The 20,601-nt window shown below is 37.1% G+C and overlaps 2 protein-coding genes across 9 annotated transcripts in view; both read right to left on the bottom strand.

Moving 5' to 3' along the window:
• Positions 1 to 6,658, bottom strand: part of NEK10 (NIMA related kinase 10) — a 219,997-nt gene extending 213,339 nt beyond the window's left edge. For both annotated transcript variants that reach the window (XM_045774471.2, XM_087870152.1), the window contains exon 1: positions 6,566 to 6,658. The gene's annotated coding sequence lies outside the window, so the exon portion shown is untranslated. The remainder of the gene's footprint in view (positions 1 to 6,565) is intronic.
• Positions 6,659 to 11,576: 4,918 nt separating this feature from the next.
• The window catches only part of SLC4A7 (solute carrier family 4 member 7), a 110,991-nt gene continuing 101,966 nt past the window's right edge, over positions 11,577 to 20,601 (bottom strand). For 4 of the 7 annotated variants that reach the window (XM_045774469.2, XM_087870149.1, XM_087870148.1 and 1 more), the window contains 2 exons: positions 17,780 to 17,887; positions 11,577 to 15,834 (listed from right to left, as the gene is read on the bottom strand). In XM_045774469.2, the coding sequence (XP_045630425.1) occupies positions 15,753 to 15,834; positions 17,780 to 17,887 (190 nt within the window). In that variant the 3' untranslated portion in view covers positions 11,577 to 15,752. The remainder of the gene's footprint in view (positions 15,835 to 17,779; positions 17,888 to 20,601) is intronic. The other 3 variants (XM_087870150.1, XM_087870151.1, XM_045774468.2) reach the window with 1 other exon arrangement.

Raw genomic sequence — 20,601 nt, 5'->3', positions numbered from 1 at the left:
TGTCTTACCCCCAAAGTTAACCACTATGGTAATAAATCACGATAATAAATTGAGTCATGGTGATAATATGTAAGTATGGACTCAGCCCAACCCCCTAGACCTTCTAAGGGTGAAGAGAACACTGAGTACACACACTGATGTTCATAACAATTGGAGGCACTACAAGAAACTAGAAGTACTTTTAAGCCATAAAATTAAATTAAGTTTCATTTAGTAACACTTTGTTTTAAGTGCATTTTATTACTTACTATGCTCTGCCTGTGCACAAGACACTTCTGCAAAAAGAATCTATCCACATCTCAGTGTGTGTGAAATCATAAATACATAGGTTAAACAATATGAAACTACTGCTATTGGGCCTTAAAGGGGGGGCAATTTCTTATGGTACAAGCTCATATAAGGGATTAAATAAGAACACTAGAAATGTCAAAAAGCAGAGGAAATTAACTTCCAAAGGAAATTACAAATTCAATGAATTTGGGGGAAAGGAAGATCACTGTGGGCTGAAAAGTCATGGAAAGGCTCCTGAACTGGGGAGGTGAAAAAAGGCCAGAAAAATGGGTAGGGCTTGTGAAGAACATTCCAGGAGAGTGAATGAATAAAGGGATGGAGGCAAATCCCGGAAGTGGTTTGGGGAGACAGCAAGTAGATGAGGTGAACTGAAGCTGAGGAATGTGGAGAGGTGAATGACGGTACATGAATGAGTGGCAGCCTCTAAGTCTACAGCCAACTTACGGAACAAAATTGTCACAAATAGTCTCAAAGTACAGCCCTTTGGCATGAATCTCGGAAAAATGGCACCTTTCTCTTCCTCACCCCTTTAGTGGTTTGGCCACTAAATCCTGACTATTTTTCTACTATTTCTAATATGGTCCCTATCTAGTCACTTCTTTCCACCATCATAGCCAACACCCTCGTCTCCCTCATCACTCACTGAACTACAGCAATCCATTCCTAAGTGGTCCCTCAACTTCCATTTACTCCCTCTGCCCAACAACATGGAATCCGTTCTCCACACAGCAACAAAAGCACTCTTTTTATGGTACAACTCTGACCAATTAAGCCTTTGTGGGCTTCCCATTTCTCTTAGAATAACAACAAAAATTAACAAGGCCAATGAGGTGTTAAATGGGATGACGCTTCTGCTGCCCTAGCCAGTTTCCCTCACACCTGGTCTTAGGCGGATTCTGCTGGACACCCCGAGATCTCTACTCCTGAACTCAAGGAACAGGTTGGTATGGGAAGGCCTGGAAGACTCATCTGTCATGTCTCAACACAGGCGTCCATTCTTTAAGGTAATATCCACTGGCCTCCTTGATGGGGCCACGGCTTCAACAGGCACTGCCTTGCAGCACTTAATAAAGGGGCTCAATAAATACACACGTCTGTCTCCTTTAGTTAATATTAACTTGTCAGGGATGGGGATGACAGCCAGTTTGCTCATCCTTAGCATCCAGCACAGCATTGTTTGTTTAGAACAAGAGAAGTAGTCAACAAACTGTTGCTGAATGAATGAGTGAATGAGTGAATGAATGAGTGAAAAAATCCCAAGTGAAACATGACTGGAAAGCTCCAAGTATAACTGCAGTATCATCAAGTATGCAGAAAAAAGATAATGGGGATAAAACTATCAGCAAATAATACATTTGCCCCAGCTGACCAGGATGTTGGTTTGACAAAAATCTCATAAACACAAGGGAGCCACAGAATGAGATATCCATGTTAAACATGGACTACCTCAAGTACAGAGGAGCAGGACAATACCATTTCCTAAAGATGCGCATTCACATTCATGTCGAGTGTAGCACATATATGTACATTCTAAGAACTCGTGGTCCCCACTGCTGAGACTTCACGGGTTTGAGAATGTGAATTCTTCTGGTTACATCACTAAGAGGTAACCCAAAGGAGCAATGGTGGCGGACGAGACCTGGTTTCCATGTCTACCCACCATATGACCTCAGATAGTTCCAGGACCTCTCTAATTAGTAGTTTCCTCATTTACCACAAAATAAAAAATAACAATATCCCCCATTACAAAGTGGTAGTTGGAACTACATAAAACAAAGCAAAACCCCTTCAGCACTGTTGATAGCTACAGAAATGTAAGTGTTATTTTGATAGCTGTTTGTAAATACTACCATGGGTAATATTACTATTTCTTCAATTTCAAGAGCCCGTCATGCTCATTTTTAATCATTTGTCTATATTCACTACTTTGATTCGTTGATAATAAAAGACACAAAATGAGAAAAAAAGCTTTATTTTCAAAATCACAAATAGTCCCGATTTTATTTTTTTTAAATCTAATATTATTCAAGGTCTACTGTCATAAGCATTTTGGTGTATTCATTTAATCCTCAAAACGATCCTATGTGGTGGGTGGTGTTAGATCTCCAACTTACAGAAGAAGGAACGGAGGCACTGAGAAGCTAAGTAACTTGGCCAAGATCTCCTATCTAGTAATGAAAGAACAATACTAAGAGCAAATTTTACATGGTGCTTAGGCTATGCCAGTGCCATGCTCAGTGCTTTCCATACCTTAACTCATACAAGTCTCCTAACAAATCTGGAAGGCAGCTACCCGTATTGTCCCCTTTCACAGATGAGTGAACTGAGGCCCACAGAGGTTAAGCAAGGTGTCCAGGTCATACAGCTGGTAAGTGGCAGAACAGGAATTTAAAGCCAAGGAGAGCCTTCCCTGTTAATCTAATGTTATACTAACTCTCGTTTATTGGTGGAATTTTTCCAGCTCTCTATTCACCTAAGTGAATTTTCTAGATAAATGTTTACCACTTAAATAATCAAATATTACTTCATACATACTTTTCTGCAGTTAACAATTTCCCATCTTTCAGAAACAATACACTAAATACTGTGTAACTTTTTCTTGACGGCCCAGGGTCAATATTATGGCAGCTGTGCTTTCTCCATTCTGCCTCCAGTTTTTATTTTAACTTTCATTAGGAAGGTTTTTTAGTTTCTTTTCCAGATATGAGCCAGTGAATTTTTGTCACTGCTGATTTTGCTAAGGACTGTGAAGCTAGAACCCAGGTCAATTGTAATTATCCCCAATGGAAGATTTAATAAACCCCAGCTTGATGCCAAGTCAATGGACTTGGGTGTATTACCTTTATTATGACTACTGAAATCTCAGCTGAGATGAGGGTAAGTCTGACCTCTAGATAAGCATGAATAATGATGAGAAATCATCTGTTTCATGCAATGCTCACTTTCATGGGTTTTTTAAATCATCATACACGTCACCCAGATACGGGTATGTTTAATGTTCACTTTCCTACGGAAATAGACCAAGCCTTTCAAAAATGTAAGACTCATTTCCAAATCCAAGCCACACAACCTGTCCCAAGGCAGACACTTTCTATCCCCTTACCCTGCTTTATTTTTACCTGTTTACTTGTCTCTCTCCCCCCAGAAATACAGATAGCTACATTTACATGGTACTTCCTATGGACCCACCACAGCTCTAAGAAGTCTGTCGATATGGATTCATGTAATAAAACAACTCCATTTTACAGGAAAGCGAGGTGCAAAAAATGAAGTAACTTGCCAGAGGTCCCGTATCTGGCCATAGGGGAGCTGGCATTTGAAGCCAGACAATCTGGCTTGAGAGTGTGTGTCCTATGGACCCTGCTCTACTATCCCTGAGAACATAAGGTCTAAAGGAACAGTGACTTTGTTTTGTTCACCGCCAAACACCCGGATGCTCAATAAATATTTATTAACTGTCTGAATGACCTTCTAGCTCCTCTCTGCCTATCCAGGTGCTCACACTCAGTTCAGTCTGACTTCAGCCTCAAAGATGGGCTGGCTCTGACTGGCAGAGTAACATTCTGGCCCCTTCTTTCACCTACTCAAGACTTCACTGATTATCATTTCTTTTGACCCACCTTACCTGGCACAGTGTCCTAGACCAATCAGAGGGTCAACAAATACTCATAGAGTGGATGAGTGTCTTACCTGTTTTAGAGCTGCTGACAATCAACAAAAGTTTGTGATCAAGTAGGACAGTGTGATCAGTAGGAAGAGGATGTCCTGGAAATTGTACTTGAATGAATTAAAAGATTGATTTATACCTTCTGTGGGCTGACCATGGAAATTTCACAATTCTCACCTTCAGTGTGTTACTTTTTCTTTTTTGTTAAGACATTGTTAGGGCAGCTTTAGGTTTACAACAAATCTGAGAGGAAGGTACAGAGGTTTCTCATCTGCCTCCAGCTCCCACACCTTCATAGTCTCCCCTATTAACAGTATCACTCACCAAAATGGTACATTTTATACCAAGGAGGAACTACATTGGTACATCAGGATCACCCAAAGTCCACGGTTTACCTTAGGGTTCACTATTGGTGTTGTACATTCTATGGGTTTGGACAAATGTATAATGAGATGTACTCATCACTATAATATCACACGATATTTTCACTGCCTTAAAAATCTTCTGTTCTCTGTCTATCCATTTCTCCCCAACTCCCAACCCCTGGCAACCACTGATGTTTTACTGCCTCCAAAATTTGGCCCTTTCCAGAATGTCATATTGTTGAATTCATACAATATGTAGTCTTTTCAGATTGGCTTCTTTCACTTAGTAATATGCATTTTAGCTTCCTCCATGTCTTATCATGGCCTGATAGATCATTTCTTCTTAGCACCAAATGATGTTCCATTGTCTGGTTGTATCACAGTTTATCCACTCACCCACTAAAAGACATCTTGGTTGTTTGCAAATATTGGCAATTGTGGATTAAACTGTTACAAACATCCATGCGACTATTTCGATTTTTTAAACGTGTGAAAATTTACTAAGTATAAGGCACTGTGGACTTGATATGAATTGTGCACATTTAGTCCTTAAGACAATCGTATGAGATAGGTGCTATCATCAGCTCACTGTACAGATAAAGAAGCTTATTGGAGGCTAAGTAATTTGCCGTGGGTCACTGAACTAAAATGCTGAAGCCGGGATTCAAATCCATGTATCTCTGACTCCAAAGCTTTTCTTTTGCAACCTATGCTGTACTCTCTGTTTCCCACTTGAAACTTACGCCATGTAATAACAACTACCATCATAATGATTATGAAAGATAGACTCTGAGTTGAAATAGTTTGCAATTACGAAGGGTCTTGAAATCTAAGTAAAATCTATAAACTCAACATTCATATTTTATAAGCAAAAGCTTCATTGGCCAGAAACTATTTCTGACTTTTCTGGAACCAAAAAGGATGTCATGAAAAACAGTGACTTCTCATTTCAGAGATTCATTTGCTTAACCAGTATTCGTTGAGCCCCTGCTATGGGCATGGTACTGTCGAGATACAGCAGATGCTGAGTAAGACAAACATAGCTCCTGCCTTCACAAAGAATGTCCAGAGAAGGGAACAGAAAAGTAATGAGGCAACTCAAAGAGAAAGATTGGGGAGTGAGAACAGGGTTGGGGAGGGTGCAAAAAGTGGAGTTCACTGTGGGCAGTGTAAACAACAGGTGCCATTACCACACAAGGGAGAGAATGTGGCATGTTCTGGGAATGAACAAGATGGAAATGCTGATGGAAGGCCTAACTAAAGAGCTTGAAGTAGGATAACGGAGAATCTTTAGAGGAAACAAAATGCCCTCATATATATATATAAAATATGTGTATATTATATATGTATATATTATTTATATATAAATATAAAATTTTTTTAAAGAAAGATCAGTCTTAACTCTCATGGGGAAAATGGTTCCAGACTGCAACCAGGGAAGCTGGATGAGTGCTGAATTTAACCAAGGGACTGGTGGAAACTGTAATATAGTGAGAATGGGGATGGTGATGTGGAAATTGGTTTGCCAGCTATTAATAAGATAAAGGCTTGATCGTTGACGGAAATGCAGAAGAGGTGGTGTCAAAGAATGTGATTTTGGTAACTGAATGGATAGGTCTGCCCAAGATAGGGAACCCAAGGGTGGCAGTCTGATGGGAGTGGCGGGAGATAGCTTCTAGGGTTACACACGTGTGGAGTTAACTGGCAGTTGGATTTGGGGGTCTGGCGTCTGGTGGAGCAGCCTAGGCTGGAGGTGGACACTTTCCAGTCATCGGCAGACATGTGCTGCGTGAAGGCGTGGACGTGGACAGCCTCACCCACGTGGTGCAGAAAAGCAGAGGGGCAGTCAAAGCAGCATCACAGAAGGGGAAGGCAGAAAAGCGACGCCAGTAAAGACTTTCAGGAATGAGGGTGCAGAGGTATCGGAGAAGACTGGGAGAGACACACTCACGCTGCATGTAACCAAAATAATTCCTTCATCGAACCGAAAGGGCCATCAAACATCGTTGATGGCACCTGCCCACCATCCAGCCGCACGACACCAACCCTTCTGCTAAGAGACACGCTCACAGCGACTCGCCTACCCGCGACAGCCCGCACTCTCTGCCCCTGCCCCATGGCGAGTGAAGCTGACTCCCGGAGGCTTCGGGGCTGCTCCACAAGGACCTGTGGGCATCTCCTTGGAGACCCTGCCTCAAACCGCGCGCCGGCGCAGAGGAACGCCCGCCCCTGCCCCACTCACCGCGCCAGAGGGAGGGTCCCTCCTTCAGGCCAATTTCTAAATCTTCCTCCTCATCGTTTCTGCTGCTGCCACCCGCGGCTCCGGATCTGGGGGCCCGTCCCGCCCACCCCCCCAGCCCACTCCCTGTCCCCTCCACCTCGGGGACACCACTGCCTGCTGCACCGTTGGTACAATCAAATCCTGCTTTAGGCCACCAACCGGCGCTGGCTGAGCCAATGCCAACACCTCTTCTTCCGCTTCGCCGGGGCGCCTCGGCCAATCAGGAACAGCCGTGCTGCGGCGTACCGAGCGCCATAGCGACGGGTGACACCTGCCTCGGGGTTGCCGTAGCAACCACAGAACGCGCAGGTCCTAGCCCCAACGCTGCAAGCCAGAGAGGAGGGAGGTGGTACTTAGGACTGTGCTGCGGCCAGTTCATCCTGACCTAGAGTTACTAGACCGTGGACAGGTTTCCTAAACCCTGTGGATTTTTCTGGACTTGGGTGTGCTCAACTTTTAGCATTTGAAACAAAACGGGTGGGAAAGAGCTACTTCATCTTAGGGTGCTTACTTTCAAGAACTGCTATGGACTAAAAATCAATTCTCTTCCAAAGCAAAGATTAGTTTGAAAGCATCAACGTTACACGCTCCATAGCCTTCATATACTGTGAACACATTTTTGGTTACTCAAGCACAATGCACACCTTAGGTAATGACAATAGAGTGCTGTGAAAATAAAAGTGGACATTCAAGACATCTGTACGGTTCACCTAGCATAAGCAAGTCTCCACCTTTTGTGAAGATCTGAAACTTCTTGAAAAAAAATTGAATTGCATTGAAGTCTTAAAAAGATGAGTCACATTATGAACCTTTAAACAATGAAAAATATCCATGCTCATTCTATGCCAGACCCTATTCCACAACGTCATCTGCTAGTCATTATTTTTCATCCTAGTTTAGAATTGAAAATGGAGAAACAGGAAGTTTTCTCAGTTGCCCAGCTAGTTACTGACACACCTGGTAAGTGGTAGAGGCAGGGAAGAACCCACACAGCCCTACACAGTTGTGTAGGTAGTGCCTACAGTTTGAATCTAGAGCCCAGTCTAACCACACTGATGCCCCAGATTTCTTCAAGCATAGGGCCTACTCGATCTCATCTTAGTATTCCTCAAAATGACCACCAGCACATCAATTAGTACAGTGACTACATCTCCCAAAACTTGATTTAAAATGCCTACATTTAAAATGCATATTTCCCTGATGTTTCTCTGCTTTGAATAATAATGAAAAGTAGGCCCAATGGGATAACACCTGGCGTTGGGTAATTAAAAATATGTATTCTAACCTACAAGAACAAGGTCCCATCTTGGAAATGTAGAAAGGGGAAATGAAAGCCACTCGGGTAAATACAACAGAACTAATTAATTAAACTTCAGAGAACATAAAGCCAGCAGCGTTAATGTTACCAATCGGAAAACAAAAGATGAATTGTGCGGAGTTGAAAAAGTATTCTCTTAAAGATTTTAAATATTTATCAGTGAGATAAAATGATTCCAATTAACTTCTCTTCTTCATCTGAATACTGAATGTGCTTCCCATCTTTCTCTTTCTCAACAAAATGGTAAACTAACGTTTTGGCCTTTCCTGAATAGAAATGAAAGTTGCACAGAAGATTAAGCAAGAAGGACACTTGCCTCTCAAGGGGACGAGCACTATCCTCTGTACCTGGTAAGGGCCCACGCTGTTCTGTGTGATAAAGATCCATGCCCCCAAAGGGTCATGTGTGCCTTAAGTTTATGGCTTATGTGGTAGGGCCCAAACTTGAAACACCTAACATCTATCCCCTTTTTATGTTTTCCAATACCCGTTTTGCTATGCTGAAATGATTTCATAGACAATGTAAAAAGTTCAAAAGCAAAATAAAATGTCGTAACTACAACATAAAGAACGAATAAAAGTAATTTAAACAGGTACCAAAATAGGTATACATTTTCAGGATTAACAAGAGGACAAAATCGTTTCCCCAAATTTCTAAGGCATCCAGGACTAAAAAAGGGTATTTAAATACACACGCACACACACTTACACTCGAGGAATGAGAATGATCTTGTAATTGGCAACAGAAGGTTGAGTACAATTTGAAGGAAAAGCAGAACTGAAATCGAGTCTCGAAAGAACGAGAGACAAACTGAAAGAAAGGTTTTCCAGTCAGGAATGTTCTCATTCAAAGCCTAAAGGTAGAAATGTAAAGGTTAGCCACAGAAAGAACTGATACTCAAGAGATCAGATACGCCTTAATGAGCAAGATAAAACAAAATAAGTAAGATTTCCGAGTGTAGGAATAGAAGGTACATTTCTCTATCTCATAAAAGCCATCTATGAAAAGCCTACTGCAAATATTATTCTCAATGGGGAAAAGCTAAAAGCCTTTCCCTTAAGATCAGGAACTCGACAAGGATGCCCACTCTCGCCACTATTATTCAACATAGTACTAGAAGTCCTTGCAACAGCAATCAGACGACAAAAAGGGATCAAAGGTATTCAAATCGGCAAAGAAGTCAAAATGTCTCTCTTTGCAGATGACATGATACTCTATATGGAAAACCCAAAAGAAGCCACTCCCAAACTATTAGAAGTTATAGAGCAATTCAGTAACGTGGCAGGATACAAAATCAATGCTCAGAAATCAGTTGCATTTCTATACACGAATAACGAGACCGAAGAAAGAGAAATTAGGGAATCCATCCCATTTACAATAGCACCAAAAACCATACGTTACCTTGGAATTAACTTAACCAGAGACGTAAAGGACCTATATTCTAGAAACTATAAATCACTCTTGAAAGACATTGAGGAAGACATAAAAAGATGGAAAGATATTCCATGCTCATGGATCGGAAGAATTAACATAGTTAAAATGTCCATGCTACCCAGAGCAATCTACACTTTCAATGCTATCCCGATCAAAATACCAAGGACATTTTTCAAAGAACTGGAACAAACAGTCCTTAAATTTGTATGGAAACAGAAAAGGCCCCGAATCTCCAAGGAACTGTTGAAAAGGAAAAACAAAGCTGGGGGCATCACAATGCCGGATTTCGAGCTGTACTACAAAGCTGTGATCACAAAGACAGCATGGTCCTGGCACAAAAACAGACACATAGACCAATGGAACAGAATAGAGAGCCCAGAAATGGACCCTCGGCTCTTTGGGCAACTAATATTTGATAAAGCAGGAAAAAACATCCGGTGGGAAAAAGACAGTCTCTTCAATAAATGGTGCTGGGAAAACTGGACAGCTACATGCAAGAGAATGAAACTTGACCACTATCTCACACCATACACAAAAATAAACTCCAAATGGATGAAAGACCTCGATGTGAGACAGGAATCCATCAAAATTCTAGAGGAGAACATAGGCAACAACCTCTACGACATCAGCCAAAGCAACCTTTTTCATGACACATCCCCAAAGGCAAGAGAAACAAAAGATAAAATGAATTTGTGGGACTTCATCAAGATTAAAAGTTTCTGCACAGCCAAGGAAACAGAAAAACTAAGAGGCAGCCCACGGAATGGGAGAAGATATTTGCAAATGACACTACAGATAAAGGACTGGTATCCAAGATCTACAAAGAACTTCTCAAACTCAATACACGAGAAACAAATAAACAAATCAAAAAATGGGCAGAAGATATGAACAGACACTTTTCCAATGAAGACATACAAATGGCTAACAGACACATGAAAAAATGTTCAAAATCATTAGCCATCAAGGAAATTCAAATCAAAACCACACTGAGATACCACCTTACGCCAGTTAGAATGGCAAAAATAGACAAGGCAAGAAACAACAATTGTTGGAGAGGATGTGGAGAAAGGGGATCCCTCCTACATTGTTGGTGGGAATGCAAGTTGGTACAGCCACTCTGGAAAACAGTGTGGAGGTCCCTTCAAAAGTTAAAAATTGAGCTACCCTATGACCCAGCCATTGCACTACTGGGTATTTACCCCAAAGATACAGACGTAGTGAAGAGAAGGGCCATATGCACCCCAATGTTCATAGCAGCAATGTCCACAATAGCTAAATCGTGGAAGGAGCCGAGATGCCCTTCAACAGATGACTGGATTAAGAAGTTGTGGTCCATATATACGATGGAATATTACTCAGCTATCAGAAAGAACGAGTTCTCAACATTTGCTACCACATGGACAGCACTGGAGGAGATAATGCTAAGTGAAATAAGTCAAGCAGAGAAAGACAACTATCATATGATTTCTCTCATCTATGGAACATAAGAACTAGGATGATCAGTAGGGGAAGAAAGGGATAAAGAAAGGGGGGTAATCAGAAGGGGGAATGAAACATGAGAGACTATGGACTATGAGAAACAAACTGAGGACTTCAGAGGGGAGGGGGGTGGGGGAATGGGATAGACCGGTGATGGGTAGTGTGGAGGGCACGTATTGCATGGTGCACTGGGTGTTATACACAACTAATGAATCATCGAGCCTTACATCGGAAACCGGGGATGTACTGTATGGTGACTAACATAATATAATAAAAAATCATTAAAAAAAATAAGTAAGATTTCCTTTCCTCTCACCTTCTAAAAACAAAACAAAAACTCAAAGTTCTATAGATGGGAATAATAAATTGACAAAACACTTTTTCCTAAAATAAATGTAAGAAAACTTCCAGATGAGATTTCTAGAACTCTAAGCACCTTTCTTACTCCCAAAGGTTATCAAGTTCATGCTGGGATATCAGAAGTGATTTCTTCTTATAGAGAAAATAATGGACCAGCCTACTCTTTCTTAAAGGGCTTTAATTTTGATATTTCCTAACTATTAAAAAGTCATTGTGAAACACACAACACTTTGTTTCACCTTCTTTCCTGTCTCCTTACTGAAGCATATGAATATTAGGAAGCAGGAAACAGAAATCACCTATTTTCCTTCATCCTCCATCTCTCTGCATGAGAAAGATACACAGCAATTCTAATAATCGAAGTACAAAGTGAAGACAATATCCAATAACTAATTCAGTAGACTTTTATTGCTCTTTCAACTTCAATAACATCTCTAAAAAATAGTTTTCTTCTAATAATTATGAAACAAATTTGAAAGGCAGGATCGTTCACATTATAGACTTGGTAGAGACTTGTACTTCATATAAATGAAAAATACCAGTTCAACGTTTTAAATGTTTAATTTACCTTGGATTTTATTACAAAAGAAAATACTATCATTGTAATTATAAAAGTCATAAAAATTAGAACTGTACTGTGAAATTATACCAAGCTATCAAAAACTATATAAATGAACAATAAAATTCAATTTCTATTTATTCAAACATAGTAAACACTGGAAGATAACACCCCTAAAAAACAAACAAAAACCCCCCAGATTTTTAATATTAAAGTAACAAAAGGAAAGCCACAACACAAAAATCAATCAATGCACAAAATCTGATTAAAAAACCACTGGGGTTTAACAATTACTGTAAGTCAACTGTAGAAGTCAGTATGTGCTAACTGAAGTTTAAAAACTGATCTTTAGATGATTCCATTTCCAACTGTATGTTTTCCTATTATTGATACTTATATTTTTGATATGTTAGAAAAGAACCAACTTCACATTAAAATTGCCAAATTTTGAATTTTGAACACTATTTTAAATTTTCAATGTCCTTAAAATCTTTAAGCTTACTTTCTAAAAAATAAATAATCGTTGGACTAAACCAAAAGACATTTCACACGTGTATTACATAGGATAACAATGATGTCATCTACATAAATAAATTTAAAATATTAAGTTATTTAATTTAAACATTTTTGAATTACAATGTTATATCAATGGCTTACACATCCAAAATCTGAGCACTTTAAAACAGGGTTCACACGCTGAGCACATTGAAAGAACTGAAGTACATGATATGATCCTTGACAGACAGCAGGCTCTGATGTAATGCCTCAGTTTCAGAAACCATTTTATGTTCTATAGAATCTTGAACCTGTCTTTGTGAAAGGAAAAACTTAGAAAGCTATTATATACATACATAAACTTGAAGTATGAGGAAGAAACAAATGCTTTTTGGAGGGAGAAAACAAAAATTAGTAATTTTGAGTGGTAAAGAAACCTGCTTCATAAATACACGCATTAGCACGTAAATTTTGTCCTACATGTTTTACAAAGACTTGGCAAATAGGAACATTGATACGCCACAGCTTTTTTCAACAACTGAAGAGATTTAAGATTTTTAACATCATTCTCTCTCTCTCTCTCTCTCATACACACACACACACACACACACACACACTAGAAAGACTGTGTGCTTCACTTCAGCGTATCTAAAATTATAAGAGAATATATAGAATCATCCTTTTGTCATAAGGAAGTTAGTTCATTGTTTTCTCAAAAGCTGCTATTTTAGAGTGAAATAGCATTCAAAAGAAAGATTTCAGATGGTCAACATCAGGATTTATTATAGTCTCTGTAAACAGACATCTATAAATAAATAAAACAGGGTGGAGAGAAGACTACCCTGAGGTGGCTCTGTAGCCAGGGTATTCAGTAGCACTAAGCTCCATCCTGGAAACCAAGGCTTCTAAGAAAGTGCAGGGCTGTTTATATTAATTTATTTTGTAAATGGAATATGTACAGGTTTAATTATTTTGCACCTTGAGGTAAATCAGTACATTGCAATTACTACTGCTCATTTACACCTATTTAAGGCAACATTTAAAAATTAATATATGTAGTAAATTATATTTTTCACTGTCTTGCAATGAACACTATCCATGATTGTTATTTTTCAAAAATAGTGGGAAAATATTCTAACCATGTAGAACAAGCAGTTAATTACTTAATAAACATGAGTTACCTTTGCTCTTCAATGGAGTAGTCATATCAGATCATTTTGTAAGTCAAGTAGTCAAAAGAAAGCAGAAACCATGAACAATTAGAAACAGTAAAAACATTTTGAGTGCAAAGTATTTTGCAAGTCATGGTTTTTCTGGCACTGGACAATTACTATACATAATTAAATAAAATCACAGAAACACTATGATCCCAGGTAGTTTTCAGTTTAAATTTTAAAATCCCTTCCTGTAAAATAAGCGTATTTGTTAACCCTACAATGTCCAGACACAAAGAAATGATGTGAGGAAATCCCCTTGTTCAGGTCCATCAGGGGAGTTTACAAAATACAGCAGCAAATACGGGGGTCTTTGGAAATGATTATGCTGCTATGGTAACAGGAACCATCTCAATGGAAGCTCATACAGAATAATAAGCACCGTGGGTAATACTCGATTTTCAATTGCCAAGAGAGTCTAACTCTTTTTCAGGCAGTACCGAATGATACCAGCTCTACTTTCTAAAGAAAAGTAGCTACATTTTCAACTTCTCATTCGAGGCAGAAGTCGAATCCTTTATTTTAACTAGAATCTGACAATATGGTCTCCAATGGGGAAATCATATCAGCTATCAAAATAGCTTAGAATGGATTAAAAACACTCCAGAAGTGCTAAAATATCAGCTTTTGGCATTCCTCATGATCCTCTGTAAGATCGATCATTCATACTTTTGTACTTTAATTACAAATGACTAAAGGGAGCATTGGAATTGCATTAAGATTTTCATCCTAATATTCATGTCACAATTTCGGTATTTCTGTGGCTTCTCAATACTCATTTGGTTTTTGTAAATTATCCTCTTGCCAAATCACTTTCACAACCCCATTCATCCAGTCCTACAGGCTTAAATAAGAACATTTATTTATTTCATGGAGAGCTAAGAGTATATAAAAGATGACTAAAAAGATTTGCTAGAAGGTAAAAAGATAGCTCAGAAAAGCAGAAACTAAATAACAAATACTAACACAAACTAGAAAGAATGCCATCAATCTGAGCTATACATAAAATGTCGAAATTCCTTTTAAAATACAAATATGGCAGTGCTGCATATCAAAGATGTAAAAATCTGTCAACTGCTTCCAAAGATAATAAACCATAAATGCAAGTGAGCACCAACTATTTACATTAACATTTTAAATTATTCTGTATTTGTTACCTTTTCAAATGTTTATATAATATTTAAGTATCATATCAATTAAAATAAATAAAATAGTTTAAAATGAAATCACAGATAACCATCTATTAAATATTATCTATACCATAGAAAGACTAACAACGTAAACAAGGAAATGAAAGGTAATTCTTTAGAATGAAGTAATACTGATCATAAACCCATTAAGAGAATTCTGACTCCTGATTATTTAATCATATTACTTGTAATAGAAAAATAATCAAGAACGTGAACGTGATATAAGCTTAACCACATTTGAAGTAAAAGACAGCAAAGGCAGAGAACAGAGTGGGTATTCTAGGTCTTATAAAGCATTAGGATTCAGAAAAGACTTCTACAAAGGCAACAAAATTTAACTATTATCAATTGGCATTTTACAGCTTCTAAAATCCATAAAGTTATGACTAGTATGGGGTTAAATTATAAAATCACCTGCAATTTCACTTGTCTATCGGAATAGAAACCTAGATGTGGAGGTTTTAAGATTTAAAATAAATTTTAAAAACATAAAGGTCAAAACTATGGTTCTTATCTAGAAAGTTTCTATTGTTCTAACCTTTAGAGCCAAAAACTCTCCACTGCTTGTGAAACATGATGGACAACTGCATAAATGAAACACACATACAGAGAAGCCATGACATGTTACCATTTGTCCCACAACACCGGCATAAAGACTCCTTGTTCTTCCCATAAAGAACTAACAGAAGTGAAACAATATGTAAAAATTTTTAGTAACTCAAGTAAAAATTATAAATATATGGACAAAGTACATCACCTAAGGTTGGTATGAATTATCACTGATGAACAAATAGATATAAAGGAAAACTAGATTGAATGCATTTCCCCACATCTTTCTACTGAAGAACAGAACTTTTTTTCCCAACAGAATAAATATTTGAATAGAACCATGTACCTCATAAGACCATTTCATTATATACACAGTCCCAAGGTGTTCCTAACAAACTTCAGACACTACTTCAAAAAACCCAGGAGTCACGCATAAACAGCATGACATACGATATTGTTATATATAGTGACATGAAAGACACACATCTCATATATATATATCTATATATATATGTATAACTATATATATATAATTCTTCTTGGTTCAATTCTATAACGAAGTTTCAGCATCCATGTATTTCTTTGCTGGTTCATCTTCAAAATTTATTTTCACACTCACAGGTTTTTCGGGGCTATTTAAAACAAAGAATGAGAATAAAAGATTTTGAAATGGACAAATATTATATTCAAAACATAGCCAACACTTAGTATCCATAATAAAAGCCTTTTGAAATGACTATTAATATTATAAACATATGACTCGCTATTATTATTTTACTGCTTTCTTTTCATATCAGTAAATTTGATCGGAAAGACAAATATTAAAAATTAAGTTTTTTTTAATGGATATGCTTGCCACTGAAATTCATGTTTTTCTTACAACTGAAGAGGCATTTCTTAAAATTAGTCATTATATGACTAAGTTTGATTCATTAGTTTTATTTTATAAACAGTTGTAGCATGTGATATTTCACTGACAGGTCCATTAAATTAAAAGGCAATCTTCGTTAATACGGATAAGCATCAAATAATTTTCTGCAAAATGTAACAGATTTACAAACTTTCTTTCCCCAAATTTGGTTCACAAAGAAATCAAAACACACATATTCTATATTTTCAAGTTAATATCAAATATAATGATTCCATGTCCATGGATTTAAGTAACTGGTTTAATTGTAAAACATGAATATCTGTGTTTTGAAAAAAACTTTTCAAATGTATAAAAACACACTGTGATTTGCTGCCTTCTCCAGACAGGACTGGAGCAAAGACCTCCAAACATCTTTTCTGTTAAATGATGTAACCCAAACACTGTCTGTCTTCCCCTGTGATTTGGAATTGAGGGGCAACCTGAATGAAAGGCAGAAGTATCAAAGATACAATAATATTACTGTAAGGTCTTTACATTTATACCTATACTAATAATCTGGGCCACAAGTGCTGAGAGAGTGTGAAAAATTATTAAGAGTAAAAAGAGCATCAAGCTAAATTCTAGCTACATGGAATAATCAAAATGACAAAGAGTTCAATTTAAAAAACTTTTAAGATCAAAGGTAGAAGAAAGGAATTAGTCCAGCTTAGAGAATCAGAAGTCAAGAAATGATTAAAAAAAAAAAAAAAAAAAAAGAGGTGGGGGGATAACAGAGATTAAGGAGGAGCAAAGCTCTAAGAAGAGGTGAGGAAGGAATGAATAAAACCTAACCAATTATTATCAAAAGACAGTAACTAATCAATCAGAAGCAGCTAGTGACCATTTGCCCAGAGAAGTTTCGACCTGACGCCCAAGTATATGGACACGCAACAGTGTCTGGCACAAGGTGCACACAGAGTATTTGTGGAATAGGAATGACTGAATACACTGCAGAATAATACCTCATTTCAACACAGACCCAAGGGATTAAAATACTCATGGTTATCAAACTAGAATCCCTTAAATTCAGGCCTCAAAATGAGGGGGAAAGAAAGAAAAAATGGCTTCCTAACAAGAAATCTAAAAAAGGAATCATGAAAATTATTATGGAATACTTGGTCCCTTATAAAACTGAATGGTGTTTATATCTGTGGGTTAAAAATTTCTTCCAACTATCTTCTAGGAAAATGCTTACCTCACCTGAAGAAATGGCAGGCTAAAACAAAACAAGGAAAACAATCATGGCTGTCCTTTTTCTTGGACCATCAGAAAGCACGATGGAGGTAGTGTTCACTTAAGAGTATTTATGTAACCCCTAGTAATTATCTTTCTTTACACGGTTTCTGATCTTTTACATACTTATTCCATACTGCCAAATGGATATATTCGTTTTTATTATAAAATGGCTCAAATGCTTTTTTGGAAATAGGCAATTATGAATTAAAAAAAAAAAAACCTATTGGCACTTATACCTGATTTCCAGTATTCAGTAAAATGATGGATAGACAGATAAAAGTAAGGAAGAAAGAAGAAAAGAAGGCGGGTTTTGTTAAGAGAATATAACTTATGCAAACTGAGTTACATTTAATGGTTTTATGAAATAGCTATCTATCCATAAGTCAACTGAAAATTGGCTAGTTAGAAAATGCGTAAAGAGTTACAGCTACCTCGTGCTAGATCTGGTTACTTTGGCATTCTCAGTATTCATGGAAAGTGCCTTCCACTGTGCAGTTTTGGCCATTTCATCTGATATGTTAACAACTGAGGGATCAACACTGAAGAACAAATACACTTTTTGGTTAGTATTCAGAACTTGCAAAAGCATTAATATTGTCACTCTTAACTACATAATATTTGTCTTCATCAACTTAAAATTGAGAAAACTCTTTGTCATGCACTTAAACCAAGTCCAGCAAAATATCAGAATTCGGGAGTTCTGTTTTATAAAGGTCTCATGGGGAATTACATCTTTCTGTATAATCAAAACTAGGAGTAAAAATAATTAAATTGGCAATGAAGCCAATGATGATCATCTTGGCTATGAGTATATTATTGAAATAACATAAAAGAATACATTTATGTGCTTGTAAATGTAAAAAATACAGCCTCAAGTCAATTACAAAACTTTTACAACTGGCACAAATTTCAATTTCATCAACTAATGATCCAAAGTATATAAGGAAAACTTAAGATTATGATTTAAAAAAAAAAAAGCTTTTAAAAAAAATCATTAAAAAAATGATGGAAAGGCAACACTTAAAAACAACAGAGCTCTGAAAATATCTGAACAGATAACACAAAAGCTTATAAATATCACTTTTAACTGACATTCACATTTTTAATGTCGAAGTGTTATTCTATCAAATTTATCAAAATCAAAGGAACAAAATACTGTCCTTTCATTGTAAGAGATAAATGTAACCACTGTCTTTATAAAATACTGCAAAATTCCTTCGAGACCCTAAATCCAACAACGATGATATCCATAAATAATTTTGGGCTCAAGGTTGGTCAGGCACAAGTAATGTGAAAGTACTATGAAGTTAAAAGAAATATATTTGAAAGTCCTTTTTCCTAACCAAAAGAGTACTATTTCATGCATATAAGCGACAAATACAAATGTCGAATTAGGCCTTAAGTTCACAATGTGATGGCAGCGACGTGATAAGTAACTAAATGGCAGTCATTTTAGAAAGTGCTAGCTTTGTTCACACTTTAAATCCAAATGTCATTCAAAATATAAGACTACAGAGAAATGTGACATGGTCACTGCAGAATCTCTAGGAAAGGTGCTTTACCAAGTCAATTTTTTTAAAGTGCACAAAATTTGAATGCCCAAATTCACAATGGCAGATCCAACCAACTTGAAACTACCTTCTCTGAGTAAATGTTTCTGTGGCTGGTTGCCAACTTCAAATAACTGGAGAGAGACATTCCTGAAGCACTTTCTAATTTCAAATGTCCCCCTCTACGAACTTTCCCATTAGTAGAATTAATTCAGACTTTTAAAGACAGTACATGTTTTGTTTTTTCCCCAAAATAAAACAAGATGGGGGAAAAAATCTGTCTACATTAAATCAGTTAGTTTCATATTTTATGGAGTTTTACAGTTTCCAAATGTTTTTCTTTATCATCTCATTTGATTTTCATGGCAAGTAATCCAAGGTTACTTAAGATTTTAAATTAGGGCAGATAAATAGGTCAGCCAATTGCTGGCATTCTTAATGTTCAAATTTTAAGCAAAGCAGCATTTATTTTGGCCTATGTCATCACTTAAAAAGGCAAAAGGAAATACACAGATAATCATTCTTTTTGTTAAACATCAGACAGTATAGTATACATTCCACTTAAATTTGTCAAGGCCCATGTATAATCATACTGAGTTAAGTGATAATGTAGGACCTATAGAAATTAAGTGGCGAATAATCTCAGCAAACTGATGACTCACTAATAACCATCATGGCAGTTCCTATACTCTTTTTATGAGTACAACAAAGTTAATATATTAATTCATTTAACACTTATAGAACCCAGCAAAGCAGGGGACTAAAGCTGGCTATATTAAGATGTCTATACTTGGCATTTAGTTTAAAGTATGTAAAGAAAGATTTGAGGGAAAATCATGAAAGGTGACACAGAGTAATACCAATGATGAAAATTAATAGTAAAAAAGTTTAAAGGAATATTACTGGATTAATTCATTTATCAAAACTAATCAATATGTAGAAGTCTAAATAAGACCTCTGTAAAAACTATAAAGATCAATTAAAAGTGAAAAAAAACCCAAAGTTGATAAATACCAACAAAACTTTTCCATTAACTGGTTAGGGAAGGAACTTACATACATTCTAAAACTGACTTTTCTACTATCAAAAGCTAATCAGAAACACAATAAATGTGGAAATAGGAAATAATATGTTTTTAATCTTTTAAAACTACAATAAAGTACACAGAGTTTAAAGACAGAATTTACCACTGCCTTTAGTTCTTAAATTTACATGTAAATCATCAAAGTCATACATAATAAGCTATATATGGAACTCAACTTTTTTAAAATATGAGCACTCACTGCCAACAGTCAAGTCACACCTTTGAGCTCTAGGGCCTCTGAACATAGTCACAATTTGGAAGATTTGGAAGATTTATCAGAAAATGGATTACAAAGGTTAATTTTCCAGCACACACTGATGCAGGCTAATAAAGGACAGAAAGGGAAAAGCTATACTGATTTTAAACTTCATTAAAACAGAAGGAGTGATGCCGGACAAGTAACTCTTGTCTGCCAGGCATGGAAGTTGGTTTAAGGCTCCGGTCCAAGTCTAGCTTTCTCTTCACTCCTGCCTACAAACCTGCAGAGGGGAAGGACCGTGAGACTTCCTCTTCAGATTCCTGAGGACCCCCTTTAAGTTGACTTATGGCAGACACCGGTTTTGTCATCTTTTAAAAATAGAGATCCCTACTTTAACAAAGCATTACATGGCTTATTCAT

The sequence above is a fragment of the Ursus americanus genome, chromosome 20 (genome assembly GCF_024610735.1).
Source record: "Ursus americanus isolate L20-20 chromosome 20, mUrsAme1.1.p, whole genome shotgun sequence".
Lineage (NCBI taxonomy): Eukaryota > Metazoa > Chordata > Mammalia > Carnivora > Ursidae > Ursus > Ursus americanus.
Note: the sequence above shows the minus strand (reverse complement) of the source record. Positions and strands in the feature narration are given on the sequence as shown.